At 40.8% G+C, this 21,896-nt stretch overlaps 1 protein-coding gene across 2 annotated transcripts in view; it reads right to left on the bottom strand.

Annotated features, from left to right (window-relative positions):
* Positions 1–12,269: 12,269 nt before the first annotated feature.
* Positions 12,270–21,896, bottom strand: part of GALM (galactose mutarotase) — a 54,711-nt gene continuing 45,084 nt past the window's right edge. The window contains exons 5-7 of one of the 2 annotated variants that reach the window (XM_014781039.2): positions 16,180–16,321; positions 14,316–14,490; positions 12,270–12,965 (exon numbers count right to left, since the gene is read on the bottom strand). In XM_014781039.2, the coding sequence (XP_014636525.2) occupies positions 12,840–12,965; positions 14,316–14,490; positions 16,180–16,321 (443 nt within the window). In that variant the 3' untranslated portion in view covers positions 12,270–12,839. Of the gene's footprint in view, positions 13,688–14,315; positions 14,491–16,179; positions 16,322–21,896 lie in introns of both variants that reach the window. The other variant, XM_087436867.1, reaches the window with a different exon arrangement.

Raw genomic sequence — 21,896 nt, forward strand, 5'->3', positions numbered from 1 at the left:
AATCTATTAGAGTTGTTGTTATTGGATACTATTAGGCTAATCATCTCAATCTTTCAAGCTAGAGGGATCACTGATTTGCCTATAAATGAGCACAACAGGAACTAAGCAAAGAGTTTATTAAATGTGGTGTAAGTAGTATTTGGACTTGATGCTGAAGAAACTGAATTTTCTGAAGGCTATTTAAGTACAGTAACTAATTGGGGTTTTCAGGCTGTTTAGATGGGATGGTGTCAAATTAGAACTCCCATTTTAGGAAGATCTCAATGTTCTCTTGTTTCTTTAATTTTATACCAAAATTTTTGCATGTTTGAGAAATTGTCTGAATTTGGGACAAAACATCTTCATGTAAACCAGCTTTGCAAAATTTTCTGGCCCAGATACTTTCTGTCCCTTCAAATGGATTGCCTTATTCTGAGCAGAGATTGTTAATTCCCAAGCTAGGTTTTTCAATTCCTGACCACCGATATACTTTACCTTATTTTGCCAGGCTGGTGCAAAGTAATTAAAGATGTCAATCAGAAATGTTAATAAGACTAAAGCAGTTTTGTAAATTGCACCTATATTTAGCAACACCTCATGTAGTTTTTTGTAGCATCTGGTAGACCTTAGAATGTTATAGCCAGTAGATTCTTGATTCAGACTTTTAAATATCTTGAGTATAGTAGGGCAGTAACAGTTAATTTGGAGTTTTTTGGTTAAGCTTTTACCAGGTATATTCTCTAGCCTTGGTGCAAAAAAAAAAAAAATCAGTGCTGGTGGCACAGGTATCTGCCCTTTTCCGTTTTCTTACACTTTTCAACAGTTATTGGATAGCATTGCAATTTGAGAATACTGGTCTGCCTCAAATTTATTTGGTGGTTGAATGATCACTAGTATGTTGGAAGTTTGGGTGCTTTGTTTTTGGAATTTTGACAATTGGCTGAATTATGTGGTTGGTATAAACTGTATAATTGGCAGGCTTATTTGTTGCACTTCGCCAGCTTTAATTGTTCTGTATTATATAAAGATAAGTTTACTCAACAATAAATCTGCAGAGAACAAAAAATCCTGATACTCAATTTTTGGAAGTGGGAGTTCTGAGCCAAGAGTAGGAATCATTAATCCTGTAGCTTTGGGATGGGTTACTAGCAGCATCCTAAAGATTAGTATGAAAGGATAAAAAGGATATGGAGAAGGGGTAGGGGCAAAAATGGTTTTAAGAAACAAGTACAGAAAGTGCACCTCTTAGGGGAAAGGGAATACTGGGTAGATAGGCCAACACCTTTCATACCCTTGACTGCAATTCAGTGCCCCTGTATTGAATATACATTTTAAAATGATACACTTTGGTGCTGTGCCCTTTTTTTCTGTATTTAGAGATTGGGACTGCTCAATTGATTATGTGACTGACTTGAAAAGTGCTGGTCCAGACTCTTTCCTTCTAAATTTTAAACCTGGCACTGATTGGTAGCTAATTTGAGTGCTTTGGACATAGAACCTTATCTTGGTCATCTCACCTAGGTACACAGAGGTAAGTAATGCATACCCTAAACTTCACAGTGGTAGTTCTCCCTTGGGCTTTGAACTAGGCTAAGTATCAAGTGCAAGTATGGTCCTACCATCTTGCCCTGTTCTCTCCTGAGGACAAAGAATAAAATCTCGGGGGGTCTTGAAATGCTATCAATTTGAGACTTTTTTGGTTAAATGAATAGTGGTATAGGATTGTGATTCTCATCTTTGTGTAGCCTATCTTGAAGTCTAAAGGAGCACGGTGATTTCCAAGATACATTAAGCTAATAGGAATTGGAAGCTCTAAAACTGACAAATTGGCAAAGAGTTACCAGAGTGAAGGATAATAGCAAATAATCCATTAGGTCTGGCTCTTAGTGAGCAACTGTTGCTTGGAGACTTTTGGAAGGGAGGGCTATATAACTTGGAAGACGTACACAGAATTGTATAGCTGGAAAGACATGAAGAAGCAAAGAAGGTCAAAGTAACGAATACTAGGGGCCTGGCTGGTCTTGGAGTGTTTGGAGGGTGGTGAGAACTGATGATAAGGCAAAGAAATGGGGCAAAGATGCCTAGGTTTATGGTCAATAGTGTTAAAGCTGTTATATCCAGAACTATCTTAAGGGGAAAAAACAGCACCAGTAGTCAGTTTCAAAGCCTGATAGTAAACCTATAAGATGTGAAAAAAATACTATGCTAGTAAAAATAACATAGGACATTGTCACTTAATCCCCACAGCAAAATAGTACTGTTGACCCCATCTCACAGAAGAGGAAATGGGCTCAGAGATATTGGCAACTTAATACTGTACTATTAACCTGCTAGGAGCTAGGGAAAGTTTGAATCCTACCTATAGTCTCAAAGCCCTTGCTTTTTTAATCAATAAAACACCTTATTTCTCTTCTAAAACAAAACCATATTATGGAAAAGTCAGAATAAAAAGAACAAAATGTAGAACCGATGGTCCTACCCGTTGTAGGTGATACTGTTAACAACTTGGCTATTTCTTTCCAGACTTAATGGGGAAAAGATGCTGGATAGAAGGAAAATTCTGGAGCGTGTTGAATGCAGTAGCCAATTGTTAAGCCCTCAAGGCCACTTCTCAAACCTAGTGCTTTTTCCTTTTCCCACAGGCCACTGGCCCAATCTATTTTCCATTTCATTTCATTTTTTGACTTGGTAATATACTTAAAGACGTATACAGTGAGAAGGCTCCCTACCGGATTCAGCTGCCCAGTTATCTCCCAAAAGGCAACCATTGTTAGTTATATAGCCTGAGCAAATATACATAGATATTTTTTTTTTTACACAATATATACACCTTTTCTCATTTCATATCTTGGGGATTTTCCATAAAAGTTAAAATGGCACTTCCTTTTTTTTTTTATGTTGCATATTATTTAGTTACCTGGATGTTGCATAATTTATGCAATAAACTTTTGTGCCTCTTTAATGTGCCAGGTACTGCTAGCCTTGGAATACAGATGTGAACAAAGTCTTTATCCTCATGGAGCTTAAGTTCTAGAGAGACAAATGAACAAATATCAGGTGGGTAAAAACTGGTATGGAGACTAGTGAAGCAGGGTGAAAAGGATAGGGGGTTGGTTGCTTTTGTGTAAAGGGTGGTCTAAGGAGGCCTCTTACAGTTACATTTGAGCAAGTGAAGGAATAAGCCATGTCGATTTCTGGGGAAAGAGTGTTCTAGGCAGAGGGCACAGTAAGTGTCAAGGCCCTGAAGTAGTTTGAGTTGGAGGGTGAGGAGGCCATATGAAGTGAACAGGGGAGAGGGACAAGATCGCATAGGAAGGGAGGGGGATGTAGGATACAGGTCATATAGGACCTTGTATGCCTTGGAAAGGACTCTTCCCCTGGAGTTTTTGAGCAAAGAGTAATGGGAATTGAATCAGTTCCGTATTGATGGATAATTATTACAATGCTGCAGTGAATAACCTTGGACAATACTTGGCATGTGTGACCCTGCATATCTAGGATAATCCCTAGAAGTTGAGTTGCTGGGTCAAAGGGTATGTGCATGTATATTTTTGCCAGGTATTGTTAGTTTGCCTTGGTGGCAATGTGTAGGAGCCTCTTTCCCTGTACCATTGCCCACATGGTGTAACCACATGGGGGGCTATCAAGCTTGTTGATTTTTTTACCAATCTTGTGTTGAAACTGGTGTCTCAGCGTAGTTTGTTGTTGTTGTCTCCTCCCCCCAAAAGCCCCAGTAGATAGTTGTATGTCATAGCTGCACATCCTTCTAGTTGCTGTATGTGGGACGCGGCCTCAGCATGGCCGGAGAAGCGGTGCGTGGCTGCACGCCCGGGATCCGAACCCGGGCTGCCAGCAGCGGAGTGCGTGTACTTAACCATTAAGCCACGGGGCCGGCCCCTGTTGTTGTCTTTTAATTGTGGGAAAATACATGTTTTCATTCCAAGTATTCAGAAGTCTAGTTTAGGTTCCCTTGCTCTCCACACACTGAATTCCTTCTGTAGTGGGACTCCTATTTACAGTATAATTGCCTGTTTACTTTTTTGCAGGTATGCCACCACAAGACAAATTGTGACAGCAGGTACCAGGCCTTGTCCCATTTCCTCATTGCCTAGCACTTACTAACACTTAAATATTTGATGAATGAAGAGCGTTAGGGGCTGGCCTGGTAGCACAGTGGTTAAGTTCCGCATGCTCCGCTTCAGCGGCCTAGGTTCGCAGGTTTGGATCCTGGGTGCAGACCTACACCACTCATCAAGCCATACTGTGGTGGTGACCCACATACAAAATAGAGGAAGACTGGCACAGATGTTAGCTCGGGGCTAATCTTCCTTACCAAAAAAAGAAAAGAAAAATTGAGTCAATGGATAAATGAATGAATTCTAATCTATTAAATCAAGTGTATGAAATTGGAACTTCCTTTCTTCTGTGGGACCTTTATAATCACCATTTCAATTAAAAGCCCACATGTTCCTTTTAGCCACCTGTAAGACTGACTCCTGTCTGAATCTGCTTGCAGAGGATTTAGATCTTTAGGCTGCTGTGCACAATGTCCAGCTGTACTCTGCAATTCTAATGCAAGGTTTTTCTTTCCTCATCTGGGTTAACTCTTGAGAGTTCTGCTTAGAAAGGGTGTGGAAAATTTCTGTGTAGAAAATTCTCTGCAGAAAAGGGTACAGACTTACCTACCACCCCAAGAACTGGTGAGCCCAGGTGAGTTAGCCTAACCCATATAAGAAAGGTCAAGTCATTGGACCAGCAGCATCCATTTCATATGACTCAATTGCCTAAGGTTATAGCCTCTCCACCTTTGTAGATTCCCTGGGTTCTTCTCAGTGACAAAAGCTTGAAGGTGGCTAGATGTGATCCTATACAAAGACCCTATTAGTTTTTATTTTGGGTTGTAACATATCTTAAGAAATCTGGATTCTAGAAAATGAATCTTTTCACTTCCAAGGATAAAAAAATTTGGCTGTGAAGAAAATACATATGGCAGAGGTAAAGATTTGTAAATGGACCAGTTTATCTTGATCACTGTCAGGAGGATCTTCACCAGAGTTCCTGGGCTCTTGTAATAAAAATGTACTGCTTCCTTTGCCTGTGGATGGGTACGCTATGCTTTAATATTTATATTCTTTCAGAGTCCAGGCTCTTTGTTTATACCAGGATTCAGGAAATTATGGCCTTCAGGCCAAATCTGGCCCACTGCTAATTTCATGTAGCTAATGAGCTAAGATGGTTTTTACATTTTTATGTGGTTGAAAAAAATCGAAAGTATAATGCTATTTCATGACATGAAAATTATGTGAAATTCAAATTGCAGCATCCATGAAGTTTTATTGGAGCACAGCCGTGCTCATTCGTTTACGTACTGTCTATAACTTTTTGTGTTACAGTGACAGAGTTGAGTAATTGCAACAGAGTGTAAGTCCCACAAAGGTTAAAATATGTACGCTCTGGCCCTTTACAGAAAATGTTGGCCAACCCCTGGTTTAGAATTTAACTTCAAAAAATAATTCAAAATAATTATTTAAGAAATTCAAAATAATTCTCTCTGAAGATTTTGGTTGCCAGGATTGTTGGTAGGGTTGTCAGGGCCTTAGTCTGGGAAGATTGTTTCTCTGTGACTCATTCTTGAGGAAGTGCTTCATGAAAGCTAGGGGGCAAATTCTAGCTTAACACTCACGCACTTATAATATTACTGAATGTTATGAGACAACAATGGTGAAAGCTTTTACTCTAGGGCAGTGGCTCTCATCCCTAGTTGCATATTAGGATCACCCAGGGAGCTTGAAAAACATTCTAATGAAATCAGCATTGCTGAGGGTGAAGCCTGGGCATTAACATTCTAAACAGCTCCCCTGGTGATTCTAATATACAACCATAACTGAAAACTACTGCTGTAGGGGCTAGTGTTAGCCGGGGACTAGTGGTTGGACAGGTTAGCCTAGCTTATTGCTATTATAATAAGAAAGTGAGCAGCACTCAGATGTGATTCAAAGGAGGGTTCTACTATGTATCCCCTAGGTTTCTCTGATCCTTTCTCTAACCAAATGACCCTATGCTAGAATGGAACCTCTCTGTGAAAAAGCCAGAAACTGCATTTTATTTTATATTAGTACCAGTAGAGGTCACTGTGCTCAGAAAAACCCACCTAAAAAAAGGTAACGCTCTGTGCAGGAAACTTGAAGTAGTATTTACCAGAACTTTTGGGTTATTATGCCCAACACTAAGGTAGCTCCAGGCGTGGCTTCTGGTCACAATTATTGCTTCAAAGCGTCTAAGGCTCTGTTAGGTGTGTATATACATTTATAATTGTCATATCTTCCTGATGTGCTGATGCTTTTATCATTATAAAATATGTTCATCTCTAGTAAAGATATATTTTTTTTATTAATTTCTTGTTTTAAAGTATTTTGTCTGATTTTTTTGTGTTTTGAGGAAGATTGGCCCTGTGCTAACATCTGTCGCCAATCTTCCTCTTTTTTTTTTTTCTCTTCAAAGCCCCAGCACATAGTTGTGTCTCATAGTTGTAGAGTTGTAGCTCTTCTGTCTGGGACACCCCCTCAGCATGGCTTGATGAGCAGTGAGTAGGTCCATGCCCTGGATCTGGCAGACCCCAGGCCACCAAAATGGCATGTGCAAACTTATCCGTTACGCCTCCGGGCTGGAGCCTCTCTGATATTAATATAGCCACTCCAGCTCCCTTTAAATTGTTTGTATGGTATATCTTTGTCATCCATTTACTTACAGCCTGTTGGTGCATAGATCTTGCTTTTTAATTCAGTCTGACAAACTCTGCTTTTGGGGGTGTTTAAACCATCTACATTTAATGGAATTATTGGTAAGGTTGGATTTACAGTCACCATCTCGTTTTCTATATGTCTTTTTTCTCTTTCTCCTTTTACTGCCTTTTTTATTAAATTTTTTTAGTGTATCATTTTAATTGCTCTTGATTTTTTTTTTTACTATATTTTTGAGTTATTTTCTTAGTGGTTGCATCTTAATTTATCAAAATCTTCAGATTAACATTCCAGTAAAATATAGAAATTTTGCTTCAATAAATTTCCTTTTTCTGAACTTCCCTCCCTTGTGCTATATACATATATGTATTATAAACTCAATGGTACAGTTATAATTATTGTTTTCTACAACCTTATGTCTTTTAACGAGATGAGAAAATACACAGACTCTTTTTTTATTAACCTACATATTTACCATTTCTGATATTCTTCATTTTGTTCCATGGATTTGAGTTACTGTCTTAATTTCCTTTCAACAGGAAAGTATTGAAGTATATTACTCTAGTATTTCTTATAAGGCAGGTCTGCTACCAATGAATTCTCTCATTTTTTGTGTAACTGGGAATGTTTTTATTTCACCTTTGCTTTTTAAGGGTAGTTTTGGGTAATATAGAATCCTTGGTTTTTAAGCACTTTGACTATGTTATTCTCCTGCCTCCTGGACTCCATTGTTTCAGATGAGGAGTCAGATATTAATTGTACTGGTGGTCCATTGTAGTGATGAGTCATTTTTCTCTTGCTTTCAAATTTTCTCTTTGCTTTTTGGCATTCAGCAGTTTAAATATGATGTGTCTAGGTGGGGATCTCTTTGTATTTATCCTTCTAAGAATTTGTTGAGCTTCTTGGATGTATAGATTAATGATTTTCATCAAATTTGGGGAGTTTCTTGCCCTTACTTTTTGAAATATTTTTCTGTGCCTTTCTTTCCTCTCCTCTCTGGACTCCGATTACGCATATGTTGATGTGCTTGATGTTGTCCCCTGAATGTTGTTTCTGAGGTTCTCTTCCATTTTCTTCAGTTTCTTTTCTCTTTTTCAGATTGAATAACTTCTGTTGATCTATCTTCAGGCTCACTTCTTTCTTCTGCCATCTTGAATATGCTTCTGAGCCTCTCTAGTGAACTTTTCATTTGTTATTGTACACTTCAACCTCAGAATTTTTGCTTGGTTCTTTTTTATAATCTCTATCTCTATCAATTTTTTGGTTTTTTAAAAACATTCTTGTGTTTATTTTTAAGCTCAGCTTTCTAGGAGGTTGCCCTGTGTCTGCATAGCTTGGTGGTCAGCCAATAACTGGACAGAAGTTGTGCTCAGACACCTCAACCAGTCTGATTTCTGCCCTCTGCTTATGGATCTGTGTGTAGGTAGAGAATGAATTCAGTGTTTAGGCTGCTTTCAAGTCTGTCCTGGCTTTTGCTTTTTGCTGTACCCCTTTTAATTTCCTCTGCAGATGGATGCTGCCTCCGAGTTCGCCAGGAGTGTGTGAATGGCTTAAACTGTCTGGTCTCTGCTCTGCATGTGTGCAGCCTCTGATCACCCAGAAATCGACTTGCTCCAACCACGATTGCAACCTCAGGCTAGTAGAGCCATCAGCCCTCCCTGCTTGGATAGCACCAAGATCATTACTTATATTGATAAAGCTAGTGGGCATGGGTATCACTCACCTCTCCAAACTGAGTGAATCCCCCTTTAACCAGAGCAACTTGCTGGTCCTCTTGTTCTGCTTTGCCCTGACAGAACCTCCACGGTGACTGAACTGGGGGAGTAACTAAGATAGGAGCCGCTCCAGGCAAGATTGCCACAGTCTCCCACTATTTCTACCCAAAGTTCAGCAGTTTTTCAAACATAAACACATCTCAGATTGTTGTATGTTTTTAGAGCACCAAAATTGTTTTGTCAATTTTTTTCAGCATTATAGTTGCTTTTTTTTTTTTTTTTTTGTGAGGAAGATCAGCCCTGAGCTAATATCCATGCCAGTCCTCCTCTTTTTGCTGAGGAAGACTGGCCCTGAGCTAATATCCATGCCAGTCCTCCTCTTTTTGCTGAGGAAGACTGGCCCTGAGCTAACATCCATGCCAGTCTTCCTCCAGTTATATATGGGACGCCACCTCAGCATGGCCTGACAAGCGGTGCGTCGGTGTGCACCCAGGCTCCGAACCTGGGCCGCCAGCAGTGGAGTGCGCACTTAACCGCTACGCCACGGGGCTGGCCCCTATAGTTGCTTTTTTCAGGAGAGGATTTGCTGACCTTACTTGGCTACAGCTGGAAGTACTCCCCAAAACATCTGAGAGTTTAGTTATGATTTGAGTAATTGACTTAGAGGAGAAGTTGGAACTTGGAGAAGATAAATACGTCAGTTGGAAAAAGGATTGCACTGCTGTCAAAACTGTCCAAGTAGCCCATTGCAAGCTGGTGATCCAATTGTTTGAAATGGTTACGACTGACAGTGGGAACTGGGGAATGGTGCTTCCCTCCTGTCTTCTGCCGGTAGTTCTGTATTTTCCTATGTTCTACTTTTTGCAAACTGTCCATTTATTCATTCACACTAACTTCCTTTAGTCTTCTGAGACTGGACTGTCATTGGTCACCTAACGGTCACAACAGTTCAACCTCCACAGCGTGCCATCTTAGTTTAGTCTTTACAGCAATGTTTATGCAGTTATTTAATGTTACGTCTAGTTAGGCAATGTGAGTGAGAACTGGAAAAATGAAAATCCCACACCTAATAAGAACTTATGTCCTTTGAATTAGAAACAAACATAGGAATCCATGGATCATTGAACTGAAGTCAATGATATGCTCACCTCTGAAGGATCAGAACTCAGAATAACATGGCATTAGTCTGGTTGTATGTAGAGGGGTGTATGGTAAAGAAAGCATGGACTCCTGAGAGCCTGGAGACTTATTGCTGACATATTGAATACCAAGTTTGCTTTTACCATCTCACATGAACTGAAAGCATCCAGTTATTAGACTGTAAAGTTTTGTTTCTTGCCGACACCTTCAGTGATTTCATCAAAAAATATCAGTTATGCTCACATGTCGTCACACTCTACATGTTTCATAACTATGCAGAAGTTCTTTTCTCAGGCAAATCAAAGTTTTCTTTTATGTGGGTGTTTCATGAAAAGGGGTAGACTGGTTGCTGCCACAAAAGATCAATTTCTCTAAAATTTCACTTTTATCAGATTTATGGCTTGACAATCAAACCTAGCCTTTTTATTGTTTTTCATAAACACAATGAATTAAAATACCAGTAACTTCTTTCAACTTCCCTAAAGGTGAATATCCTTACTTGGGCTGCTTTAGACTTGGCTTATTATAAAAACAATTTTTTTTAGAATGGAGGAAAACAAAGTACTTGGGTGATAAATGTATTCTCAAACCTAGAAGCCATAAATTGAGAACTAATTTGTAGTTGTTAGGTTTCCTTGTGAATAAGAAAATGTTTTTCTTTCTTTGCTAGGGTTTCCTAACTGATTTCTGCCACCTAGACTATTACAACCCTGTATCGAGCAATTAAACTGGTAGATGGGTTGCAGTCTTAAAATATTTCACCTCTGAGGCACCTTGGCTAATGTACACATTGATAACTTTCGAGTGGAGAAACCTGGCAGACAGCGCCCTACTCAGGCGAACAGTTAACTTCATCAGTGAGAGGCCGCACTGAGAATATGCACCACCTGAGGGGCTGCAGTGTGACAAGCACAGCATCATTTCAGTGATATTCCTGCTAAAAATGTGTGACATGAATCTGATGACAAGGAAACACCAGACAAATCTCAGTGCAATCCTCAAAAGTATTAAGGTCGTAAAGGTCAAGAGAGTACTGAAGAATTGTGTCGGATTGAAGGAAACTGAAGAAAAGTACAATATGTGCTCCTGGATTGGATCCTTTTGCTAGGAAGGACATAATTGAGACAGGTGGTGAAATCTAAATGGAATCTCTGAGTAAAGGGTGTATGGGAGTTTTTTGTACTGTTCTTGCAACTTTTCTATAAGGTTGAAATTATTTTTTTAAAAAACATGAAAGTGTCACCCCCATTTTGCTGACTTAAATTTTTTTTAATTGCAAAAGGAAGATGCTTGTCTTTGACAATTCAAACAATATCAATAAAGTAAAAAGTGGAAGTCCTCCTTTCCCCTCCAAATTCTATTTCCCAGAGGATACCATTGTTAATAATTTGATTTGCCCTTCTAGACTTTATTAATATACATAAATTTTTGTTTTGTTTTACAAAAGCAGGATGCTGTATGTATGATTAGACCTCATATTTTTTAATGAGCACATAGTATTCCATTGTATGGATTATCATTTATCCATTCCTGTATTGATGGCATTAGGTAGTTTTTAATTTTTCATTATTACCAATTAGATTGCAATGAACATGCTCGTCTGAATGTTTGTGTTTACATATTTGTGCTAGTCTTTCTATAAAACAGATTTCTGGAAGTGGAATTGCTAGGTCATGAGTTTTGCAAGTTTGCCAATATTGATAGATTTTGCCAAATTTCTCTCCAAAAAAGTTGTATTAATCTACATTGCTTCTAATGGTGATTAAGTAAAAATTATCCTTTTACTAACACCGTATGTTACGAATCTTAGATTTTTCCCTCTCTGAAAGGAAAAACCGGGGACTTTTTTTGCAGTATGCTGCCAGGAGAACGTACATTGGGCTTCTTATTGAAGGGCTTGTGTTCTAGATCTGGAACTTTCTAGCACTGTTACTTTCTCCAGCCAGTGACCTCTTGTTTTTAATGAGGATTCCATCACCTCATTACAGGTCGTAAGGGTCAGATGAAATAATCCATCCAAACATACTTCTGGCAATCATTGTAATAAAATGAGAATGAGCCATTAAGGAGGAGAATCCTGGCAAGATGATAATAGGATAAGAAATTCAGTTGTCCAGTGGGTCTTAGAAGAAGGAAGTGTGACGGAAGCACAAATTATTCAGGCCTCTAAACAGTGATGTGTTGAGACCTCCCCAACCTGCTCCAAACCTAGCAGGGAAGAGAACAGGACTGCAGCTCCAGCCTCCAGCGTTTGTTGCTCAGTGCTCTGGCTGGCTTGAGCATGTGTTGTCCACCCTTTCAGGCCCTTCCCCACAGCCACAGGGAGGGCCTGAGGAAAGAGAACTTGACTAGCGGCCAGCTTTAGTTCTAGTGCTGCAGACATTTACTCACCTTCCAGATAATGAAAGTCTAATCCCTTTGCCCTATAGGTGAGAAAACTGAGGCCAAGTGGGATTAGATTGTTTGTCCACGGAGGAAATGCCAGGAGTAAAGTTAGTGCTTAGGGCTCCCAGCTCCGTCACGGTGCTATACTACATCATGGAATTGTTACTGTTAGTCTGGTCTCCCCCAGAGAGGCTGTGATATCCCCAAGGGAACATAGTACATCTTTAGACATTACCTCCTGAATTCCTTAAAAGACCCAGCAGAGAACTGTGTACACAATAGGTACTCAGAAAACCCATGCTGAAGTGAATTAAAAAATAAACACGATCATTGGTTTATTGTTGTTGCTAAGAAAGAGGAAGTATGGGAAGCTCAATAGGCTGCCAAAAGCTTTCCTCTAGGAAGATGCTGGGGCTCGTACTGGAGAGGATAGTAGATTCCAGAACATACTATATACTTAGTCCATTTCCCAGAGGTCCATGCCTGACAAATTTAAAGATCAGTGAAGAAACTGGGAGTCTTCTGAAGGTGCAGATTTTGGTTTTATTTCAACTGATTGCTAGTATATAATAGTATAAGAAACATTACTTTAAAAACCACCAACCCAAACCCACCACCAGTGATTCAAGAAATTGTTCAAGAAAGGAGGGAGCCCCAGCCTCAGTTATATAACACAACATTGCTCTGCGTGGGATGTGCAATCCTCAGGTAAGGCCCTCTCCTCACACTAACGCAGCTTCTGCTTCCAATGGCTTCCTTTCTTCCCACGCTTTGGCTGGTTGGGCTTTCTCAAATCCCAATCCCAAAGGCAGAGAATCAAAATTATAGATTCTTTCTGGATATTTTGATCTTGCGCTTTAAGTCACTCCACCTCTAAGGCTCAGAGACAGTTAAACTTCGACCGATGCTTCTTATAAAAATCAATCTGGGAAGAAAGGCTGGCTCTAGCAGAGTAAAGGTGAGACCCTCCTTTGCCCATCAGCGACTCGAGGAATGCTCTGGCAGACTGAAGTGGAAGCAAAGAAGGGGACTTGAATTCGCATGACCTAACCTCAAATCCTGGCTAAAATTTTTCCTAGCAGTGTGCCTTTAGGTGTGTCATTTACCCTCTCTAAGCCTCAGCTCCCTCACTTCTCAATCATCTACTGCCTTGTCAAGGCAGAGAGGTCCATTGCCAGCATGTTGAATGGGGTAATGTGACCTTTAAAAACTCCAAAGTGTTACACAAGGGCAAAGTGGTTTGAGGTAGAGGAGGAGGAAAAAGAAAAGGAATGAGAGTGGGATCAAAGAAAGGAGTGTGAAAAGTAGAAAAGAAAGAGGCAGGTGGAGAGGTGGAGCCAACACAACCCCAGGGGCCCAGATACCACTTCTGGGCTAGGGTCAGGGCTTAGATGATGACATTGGTGGCTGGGTCCTCTTAACTACACAGAGAATAAAAACAGAGCTGGTGATTAGATCCAGCCTGGAGCCAGTCACTGGAAAAGGAAGTCAGTATTCAGATTGATTATCATGACAGCTACCATTTGTACGATTTTAATTCATAGGATCACTTTTAAAGCCTCTAAATCTTCATCTCATTTCTGGACAGGAGACAGGCTGCTGAAGAGCCTCCCAGCCTGGCCCTGGAGCAGGTCATTTCTTTACACTTCCATAAGCCACAGAAAACTTAAACCAAGTGGTGTGGTCATACTCCTCACCAGGCCTCAGCAGCACAGAAGGGAAGTGGGGCTGTGAAGGGGAAAACAATACAGGTTACACCTTGTCAGCCCAGGGGTGCCCCCTTAACAATTCACAGTGGCTCTGGACTGGTCTTTAGATCAGCTCTGTGAACTAGTTGCCAATGTAAAAAAACTGTTTATTTTGGGTTTGCAATGAGATAAAGAACTTGAGCCAGAATGAAAATCCACTGCATCACTAAGCACAGTTTGTCATAGCAAAACTTTCTTGATGAAGGAAGCAGTGTGTTGATTTACATTCCGGTGCAAGCTGCAAGCGTCTGAGGGCCTGGCGCTGTGAGGAGATTACTCTAGGCAATAGCTAGAAAAGAAAGTTATGAGGAAGCAAATAGGAAGAGAAGATATGGAGGATCATCTTAAAAGTGTGGTTGCAGAAAATGAGTAAGTATTGATAAGGAGAAATATTAAACTGAATAAAGGCTTTGAAGGTACAAAATATGAGATTTTTATATGTAAATGCCATGTTAGTAACTTGGGTGTTTCCTGGGTGTATCATGACTTGGAGAAGAGAACACATACAGACTTTTGAATCACACAGACCTGACTTGAGTGTTGTGACCTCTGAATACAATGTGACCTTGGACACAACACCACTCTGACAGGCCGGCTTGTGGCTTTACCTGATTGACTGCATCAGGCCAGTTTTGGGTCTCGAGGCAGAAACCGGAGTGCTTGGGATAGACTGCTCCACTCTTGCCCTTCAGAGTGCCATCCAGGAAGTTGCCCGTGTAAAACTGGACCCCAGGCTGGGTGGTGTATACTTCCAGTACCCGCCCACTTCCAGCATGACGGACCCTGGGGATAAAGCCAAACCACATGTAAGTCCAGGGCAGAAAAGCAGGCAGGGACAGGTGGAAGCTGGGAAGCAGCTTTGAGACAAGAATCAGACCCAGCCACAGAGCATGGACAAGACATATGGAGGAGACAAAGGAAGAGCATGATGGGAAATTCTCACAGCCTCATAGGTGAGGCATGAGCAGGTGGTAATGAGGATCCTCAATAGCAACTTCTCACTCTGATCTTGGCCTCCTTGGGGAAGAGCAAACCAGACTCACCCCAGAGTGGACGGGCTAGGATTCTTTCTCATAAAGAGTTGGAGCACGGGGCCGGCCCCATGGCGTAGCAGTTAAGTGCGTGCGCTCTGCTGCTGGTGGCCCGGGTTTGGATCCCGGCCGCGCACTGACGCACCACTTGTCAGGCCATGCTGTGGCGGTGTCCCATATAAAGTGGAGGAAGATAGGCACAGATGTTAGCCCAGGGCCAGTCTTCCTCAGCAAAAAGAGGAGGATTGGCATGGATGCTAGCACAGGGCTGATCTTCCTCACAAAAAAAAAAAAGTTGGAGCTCTCTGCTTGGCCTGGTGAAACAACCAGCTATTATGTCTTTTGAATGAGAAGAGATGCTTTTCTAAATAAAACTGCCCCCGTCTCTGGGGATAGAGTAGGCTTTGCTCTTTAATCAGATCTCCTCCTAGAACAGATCTGCTGTGGGCTTCTGCTACATTCACCATTTCTTTTTTTTTTTTTTTTAAACTGGGCCTCTACAGAGGTGAGAGTACCTACCTGGTCCTGTACTTGGTGTCAAAGGAATATAGATAAAGAAAGGCCTGGGTCTTATAGTCTTACCAAGAGATAAAACATCCCCACAGTGTATAGTCAACCAAGAGGTTTAGGGAAAGCTGTTTGGGAAGAGGAGGGCTAGGATTTGATAGTGGAGACAAGGCAGGGGGGTCCCCTCTGGTGGGGCACCAGGGAGAGAAATGTGAATCATAGGCAGAGGAGAAAAGCGGGCTCCAGCTGGAGGATCACAGCTGGGGCCGTGGTGCTGGGGCTCTGAGGGAGAGAAGGCTTTTGAAGTTCTGTTTCTATTACAGTTTGAATCATTTTCTCGGCTTTATTTAAAATCCGTTCATTCTACAAACATTTATGGATTATTTGCTAGTGCGAAGCATGATATTGGGTGTTAGGGTAGAGGTAGAGATACACAAGGATGAGATGGCATGAGGAACTCGGAATTCAGTGAGAAGGAGAGAGCCTGCACACGAACGCCTGTCAGACAGCCTGGAGGTGGTGGGCGCTGTGAGAGAAGCGCAGCCTCTGACTTTCCACGGAAGTAGGCAGGGCATCAATCACCAACTGAGAAGTACAAAGGGCTCTGGAAGGTCAAGGAAGGCAGGAGTGACTTCAGTCAGGAGGAATTAGGGTTTCTAAAAACAACGGAGGTCTTAAAGAGCAGGCAGAGATGGGGAAAGAGGGAGCAAAGAGAGATGCAGTGCCACGTAGGGACAGAGGAATAATGGCATGGTGCGAGAGGGGAGAGAAATTCTACAGAGTTCACCTGTGGGATACGAGATTTGAAGACATAGGACGTGGTATTGATCCCTGTGGCACAGTAAATGGTATTCATATGGCCAGAGGAGAAGCTCCTCAAATAGGAATTGATATCTCTTCTTCCCTACAGAGGCAGTAAGTGAAAAGTACCTACCGGGCACAAAAATGCTTTTCTTTAGATCCCTTCAGACAGAAATTGTGGTCAAAGCCATTGATGTGGAACTTCTGCAGGTGTTTTCCAAGCTCCACTGGCTTCCTCAGGTCAAATGCAGTTCCTTGCACTGGAGCAACTTCTCCTGGTGGGAAGAGACAGAAAAAAGGGTGATAAATGCCCAAATCAAATCTTTCTATAAGTATCCTAAAGACCCACTGGTTCTACCCTCTCAGCCTTCATTTCAATTTGGAAGGGAGATAGGAGCCCAGATCCTAAGAAGGAGAATGAATTATTGGATTTCCTTAATTGTAAGATGGTACTGATTGCAAAATGCAGTAGCTATAACATTCAGAATCATTCAAGTGTGAAAAAACTACAAAAATCAAGGAAACCCATAATTTCCATTAAGGGCTAAGTTGGACAAAGGGTGATGGTTGTCCTAACCATTGAGTCAATCACCTTGTTGACATTTCTTGCTTTAGTGCTGAAACATCCCAGGGTTCATAACCAAGCATTAGCACCTGGCAGTGGCTAACCAGACACTAAAAATGTCCCTGAGATTAGTGATTCTCAAACCATTTGGGGTCATTATTAGCCAAAGAGACACTGGCAACCACCTTTCCCCAATCACTTCCCTGATCAGCCTGTAGACACACTCTAAACTGTAGCGGGCACTATTAATAACAACACTGGGACAAATGAGTTAACTGGGACAGTCCAGGGCAAACTGGGATGTATGGGCACTCTACTATTTGCCGATTTTAGATTCAATCCTTTGAATGAAAGCTTTGTGTCTCCAGGAGTGATTGATTCCTGGAGAAGTTGTAGTCGGCGAGCACTGCCTCCTTCCTGTGTGTAAGCCAGATTCCTCAAGTTCTAAGAGCTGCACATTTGTTCTTATCATCCTGAAGCCTCTTCACAATGATGTGGGTGGGTGGTCAGTCGTGAGGGAGGATACTGCACTGTGGGGACGCTCAACTCTTAATGGGCAAAGCACAGAGGAAACTGGACAGGAGCCCTGTCTTGGTGGTCATCACACAACCAATGCTCAGTTAAGAACATTCCTTCGTGGTGTTGCAGAACTCAAGGGTGTTGGGGCCAGAAAGGTTCTCAGAGCTCATCTGGTCCAAACTACTCATGTAACAGATGAGGAAACTGAGACCCACATAACTTGATATCATCAAACAACAACCTATGATATTGATATATATCATATTTCATCAATTTAAGACACTCATTTTTGTATTTTAAAATCTCTGAAAGCATGTCATGGTCTAACTGGCAGAGGTTTTTTTCCTTCAAGGTATGTAAAATAAGGGTAGAGTTTACAATTGATGGCATCTTAGAGTTGATAAAATCTGTAATAGTTTGCCACATCCTCTGCTCTACTAAAACCACTGAACAAGTAATCAGAGCTTTGAGGGTGAAAAAAGAGGAATCCGGATTATTTTGTGAGTCATTTCAACTGAAGATCCAAGAGAGAGAGAATTTCTCAACAGACAGTCCTCTACATATGTTTGCCAACAGGCTGTAATATGGGTTTTACATTCTTCTGAAAATAGTGTCATTTTGCTTTGTCACCTTTCGTTCTCTTCCTAACTTTCAGGTCTGTTCTTCCCTAGATGCTAGGCCGAGCCATTTCAAACAGGGTACACAAAAATTTTGAATTTAGCTCAGTTAAGAAAGGCCAGATAACATAAGGAAGCCCACAGAGCAAACTTGTTACTTTATAGCACTGTGTCAGAGCCAGAGCAATGGACTAGGAGCCATTCTCTCAGTCACTCTTTTTCTCCATCAACACTTTAATTAAACATCTACTATATGCCAGGTATTCTGATGGGCAGGGACGCTACATAGATGAATGAGACATGGGACCTGCCTTCTTAAGCTGCTGGAAGTCTGGAGAAGGGAGCAGACATATAAATAGCTCATAATCATAGAGTGTGAAGAATGCTCCAGTAGAGGCATAGCTGTAAGAAAGAAGACAGGAGTGTGACTGGGTTGGCTTGGATGTGGCATACTGGGGAGATTTCATGGATGAAATTATAGTGATTAAGCTGAGGCTTGAGGTGAGATCCTATTAGGTTGAATGGATGAGGAAGGTTGAGGAATATTCAATGTGGAGGAAACACAGCTTGAGCACAAGGTGATAGGGTGAATGTGTGTGTGTGTGTGTGTGCGTGTAGTAGGGCAGAAGGCCTCAGATGAGGAAAGAAAGAGATTAAGGAAGGTTAGATCACTTCTCTGAGCCTGGGTGTTTCATCAGTACAATGAAGAAGTTGGACTAAATCACTGACTTTCAACCTCCATCCCCTTCCTGCAGAATTCTTTATTTCAGAGGGAATCTTTGGAGGAAGCTCAATACACACACACACCTCCACACACATCCACAAAATACATATACATACAGCATAAAATACACATATATAAAAGCCAGAATGAAGCCAGTGCAGGCTCTGAGCAGCTTAGTTGGAAAACCCCAGGAACAGATGAGAGCAGAGGAGCACCTCGACCCACCTAAACGTATGGGCCACCTAGGAGTGAAGAGTCCCCTGTTCCGAGATCTTGCACCCACTACAAAGACTCCCAGGTTCCCCTGCAGCAGGCGGGAACACTCTGGCTATTCTTTCTTGAGGGGAAAAAAGGAAAGGGACTCTTTCAGAACCTTACACGATGATACAGTTTAGTCCCTTTAAAAGTTATTGTTCCAGAACCATATCATATATTTTAAAGGTAAATACAAACGTTAGGTAGTTAACATACTCTTTTATGGTGAGAATTGCTTTTTCTTTTCATGAGGTCAGATGGAAATGTTTTAGGAACTTGGTTTCTACTCTTTTTAGGGGAGAAATAACAGCATGCAAAGTGGGGCTGAAATCTTAGGAGGCTAAGAAAAATCAGGAACTTGTACTTTACCATTAAAATAATTTAATAAGTGAAAGGAGAACTGACTTTTAGCCATGTAAAGCATTTGGTTCTGCTTTTTTTTTTTTTAATTTACTTAGTTTTTTTTTTTTTGGCGAGGAAAATCAGCCCTGAGCTAACATCCATGCTAGTCCTCCTCTTTTTGCTGAGGAAGACCGGCTCTGAGCTAACATCTATTGCCAATCCTCCTCCTTTTTTTCCCCAAAGCCCCAGCAGATAGTCGTACGTCATAGTTGCACATCCTTCTAGTTGCTGTATGTGGGACGCGGCCACAGTGTGGCCGGAGAAGCGGTGCGTCGGTGTGCGCCCAGGATCCGAACCCGGGCTGCCAGTAGCAGAGCACGCCCACTTAACCGCTAAGCCACGGGGCCGGCCCTGGTTCTGCTTTTGTGGGTTCCTAAAACCTGAGAGGAAACAAGAATGTCCTATCTTTGGGTGAAAGAGGTCATCCTTTTCTTCAAGTCAAGAGCTGCTTGTTCAGAATTGCAGTCAGTCTTTCTGGCACGTGAGGACTGGGGTCTCTGAGTTCAGACAGAGCTTCGAGAGTGCCTGGGGCCCAGAGCACTTGAAGGAGACACTGAGGCCTGGCCGATCTCATCCTAGAGTCCTGTGTCTACTGTTAAACCACGAAAATTTGGGAAGCACACAAAAGAATCGTTCTCATTTACTAGAGTCAGCTTCAGGAAAAATTAAGTAACATTCTTTTTGACAACAGCCTTTAAAAGCATCTATTTTCTTTGCCTTAGTTCTACTTTTACACAAAAGAATTTTTGAATAGGTAATATTTGCACATGTAATGAATTTAAAAGGTAACAAAGATAAAAGGTATGAAATACTATATAGTGAAAAGAATTTCTCTCAGCCTTGTTCCCCACAGATCAGTTTCCTTTAACAGCAGCAACCACTGCTACTGGTTTCTCATGCACCCTTCCAGAAATATTACAAGGATAGCCAAGGATCTGAATGCACACCCCCCCCACACACAAATATGTGGCCTGTTTCCACCTTGACCTTTTCATTCAATTTATCTTGAAGGTTGTTGCTAAATTTATTCCTAGGTATTTCATAAGACAACTCTATATGCGCTCATATTTTTCTCTATTTTTTCTATGATAACCTATTTAAAATTTCTTTTTGGAGGTCACAATTGCAAACATTTTTATTTTCCTAGAAAATTATCCATTTCATCTATATTACTCTCATATTTATTTGTAGAGAGTCAAGGAAAGAAATAATTTATGATCCCTTCAATTTCATCTGTCTGTGGTTATTTGCCTATGCTCATTTCTAATTTTGTGTATTTAACAGGTTAGCTAATGCTTTATCTATTTTACTGGGTTTTTTTTTTTCCTCCAATGAAGCAGCTCTTGGATTTATTTATTAATACTACCTTGGCTCCTCTTTTCAAAATCATAATTTCTGCTTTTATTTTTATTACTTTTTCTTCTGTTGTCTTGGGTTTATTTTGTTATTCTTTTTCAGATATCTTGCATTAGATGCCTAATTCATTTATTTTCACTTTTTTTGATTAATATAAGTATTTAGTGCTAAAATTTTCTTCTGAACAATAATTTATATGATATGTAGGAGTTTCCATTATATGTAATTACAATATTTCCATTTATTATATATTCCAATATATATTATGTATATATTCCCATTATATAGACTATAATTATATTATTTAGTTATTTTCTAGATATTCCTAGTTTTGAGGTTTGATTTCCTTTTGGATCCAAGAATTACTGCGAGTTAAAACATTTTTAGTCAATATTGGCTGTATTACTTATATTTTGTGAAACTGCCTGAGGTTTTCTTTATGGTCTTAGATATGGTCATTTTTTTTTGTGAACCTCCATTATGAATTGCATCCTTTATCATTATAAAGTGTCTTCCTTTCTGTAATTCTATACGTTCTGTCCCGAAATCAGCCTTTACTGATGTTAAAATTGAGACCTCCTGGGGCCGGCCCCATGGCCTAGTGGTTAAGTTTGGTGTGCTCCGCTTCAGTAACCCGAGTTCGCGGGTTCGGATCCCTGGCACGGACCTACACCACTTGTCAGCCATGCTGTGGCAGCAACCCACATACAACATAGAGGAAGACTGGCACAGATGTTAGCTCAGAGCTAATCTTCCTCAAGCAAAAAAAAAAGAGGAAGATTGGCAACAGATATTAGCTCAGTGTGAATCTTCCTCAGCAAAAAAAAAAAAAAAAAAATTGAGACCTCCTGCTAATTGGTTTTCATTTGCTTGTTGCTTTTGAATTCTCATATTTTCAAACTTTCTGAGTCACTTGGTTTGTACAAAGCATTCTGTTGGGTTTTGCTTTGTGATTCAATCTGAGAGACTTTGTTTAATAGGGGTCTTTTATGGGGTCTTTTATGGCATTAGTATGACATATATGTTCTAAATGTTCTTAGTTCTGTCATTATATTTTATGGTATGCTTTCTGTGTTTATGAATTCTAGTTGTTGCTTTTTTTAAAAAAAAACCTTTACTATATGGTCTGTGTTTGTGTGTGTATTTCTGATAAGTTAGAAAGTTTGTGTTTTTGTTTTGGTGATTACATCTCTACCTAAGTAACTTCAGTGCAGTATACTTAATTCTCTGTTTCTTAGGCAGAAACTGCTGAGCTCTTCCTTCCTCCCCTTTTCTCCTTCCTGAGTTTCTGACGCTTTCAACTTAAGTCTTCTAATAAAGGCACTCTGTTTCCCAGTAGATGGTGCTAGAGACACAATATAAAGAGCTTGCTTTATAAACATCCACCTCATCTGCATTCTGAGTCAGTCCTC

The sequence above is a fragment of the Ceratotherium simum genome, chromosome 11, assembly GCF_057802395.1.
Source record: "Ceratotherium simum simum isolate JZ-2026a chromosome 11, ASM5780239v1, whole genome shotgun sequence".
In the NCBI taxonomy this organism is placed as follows: domain Eukaryota; kingdom Metazoa; phylum Chordata; class Mammalia; order Perissodactyla; family Rhinocerotidae; genus Ceratotherium; species Ceratotherium simum.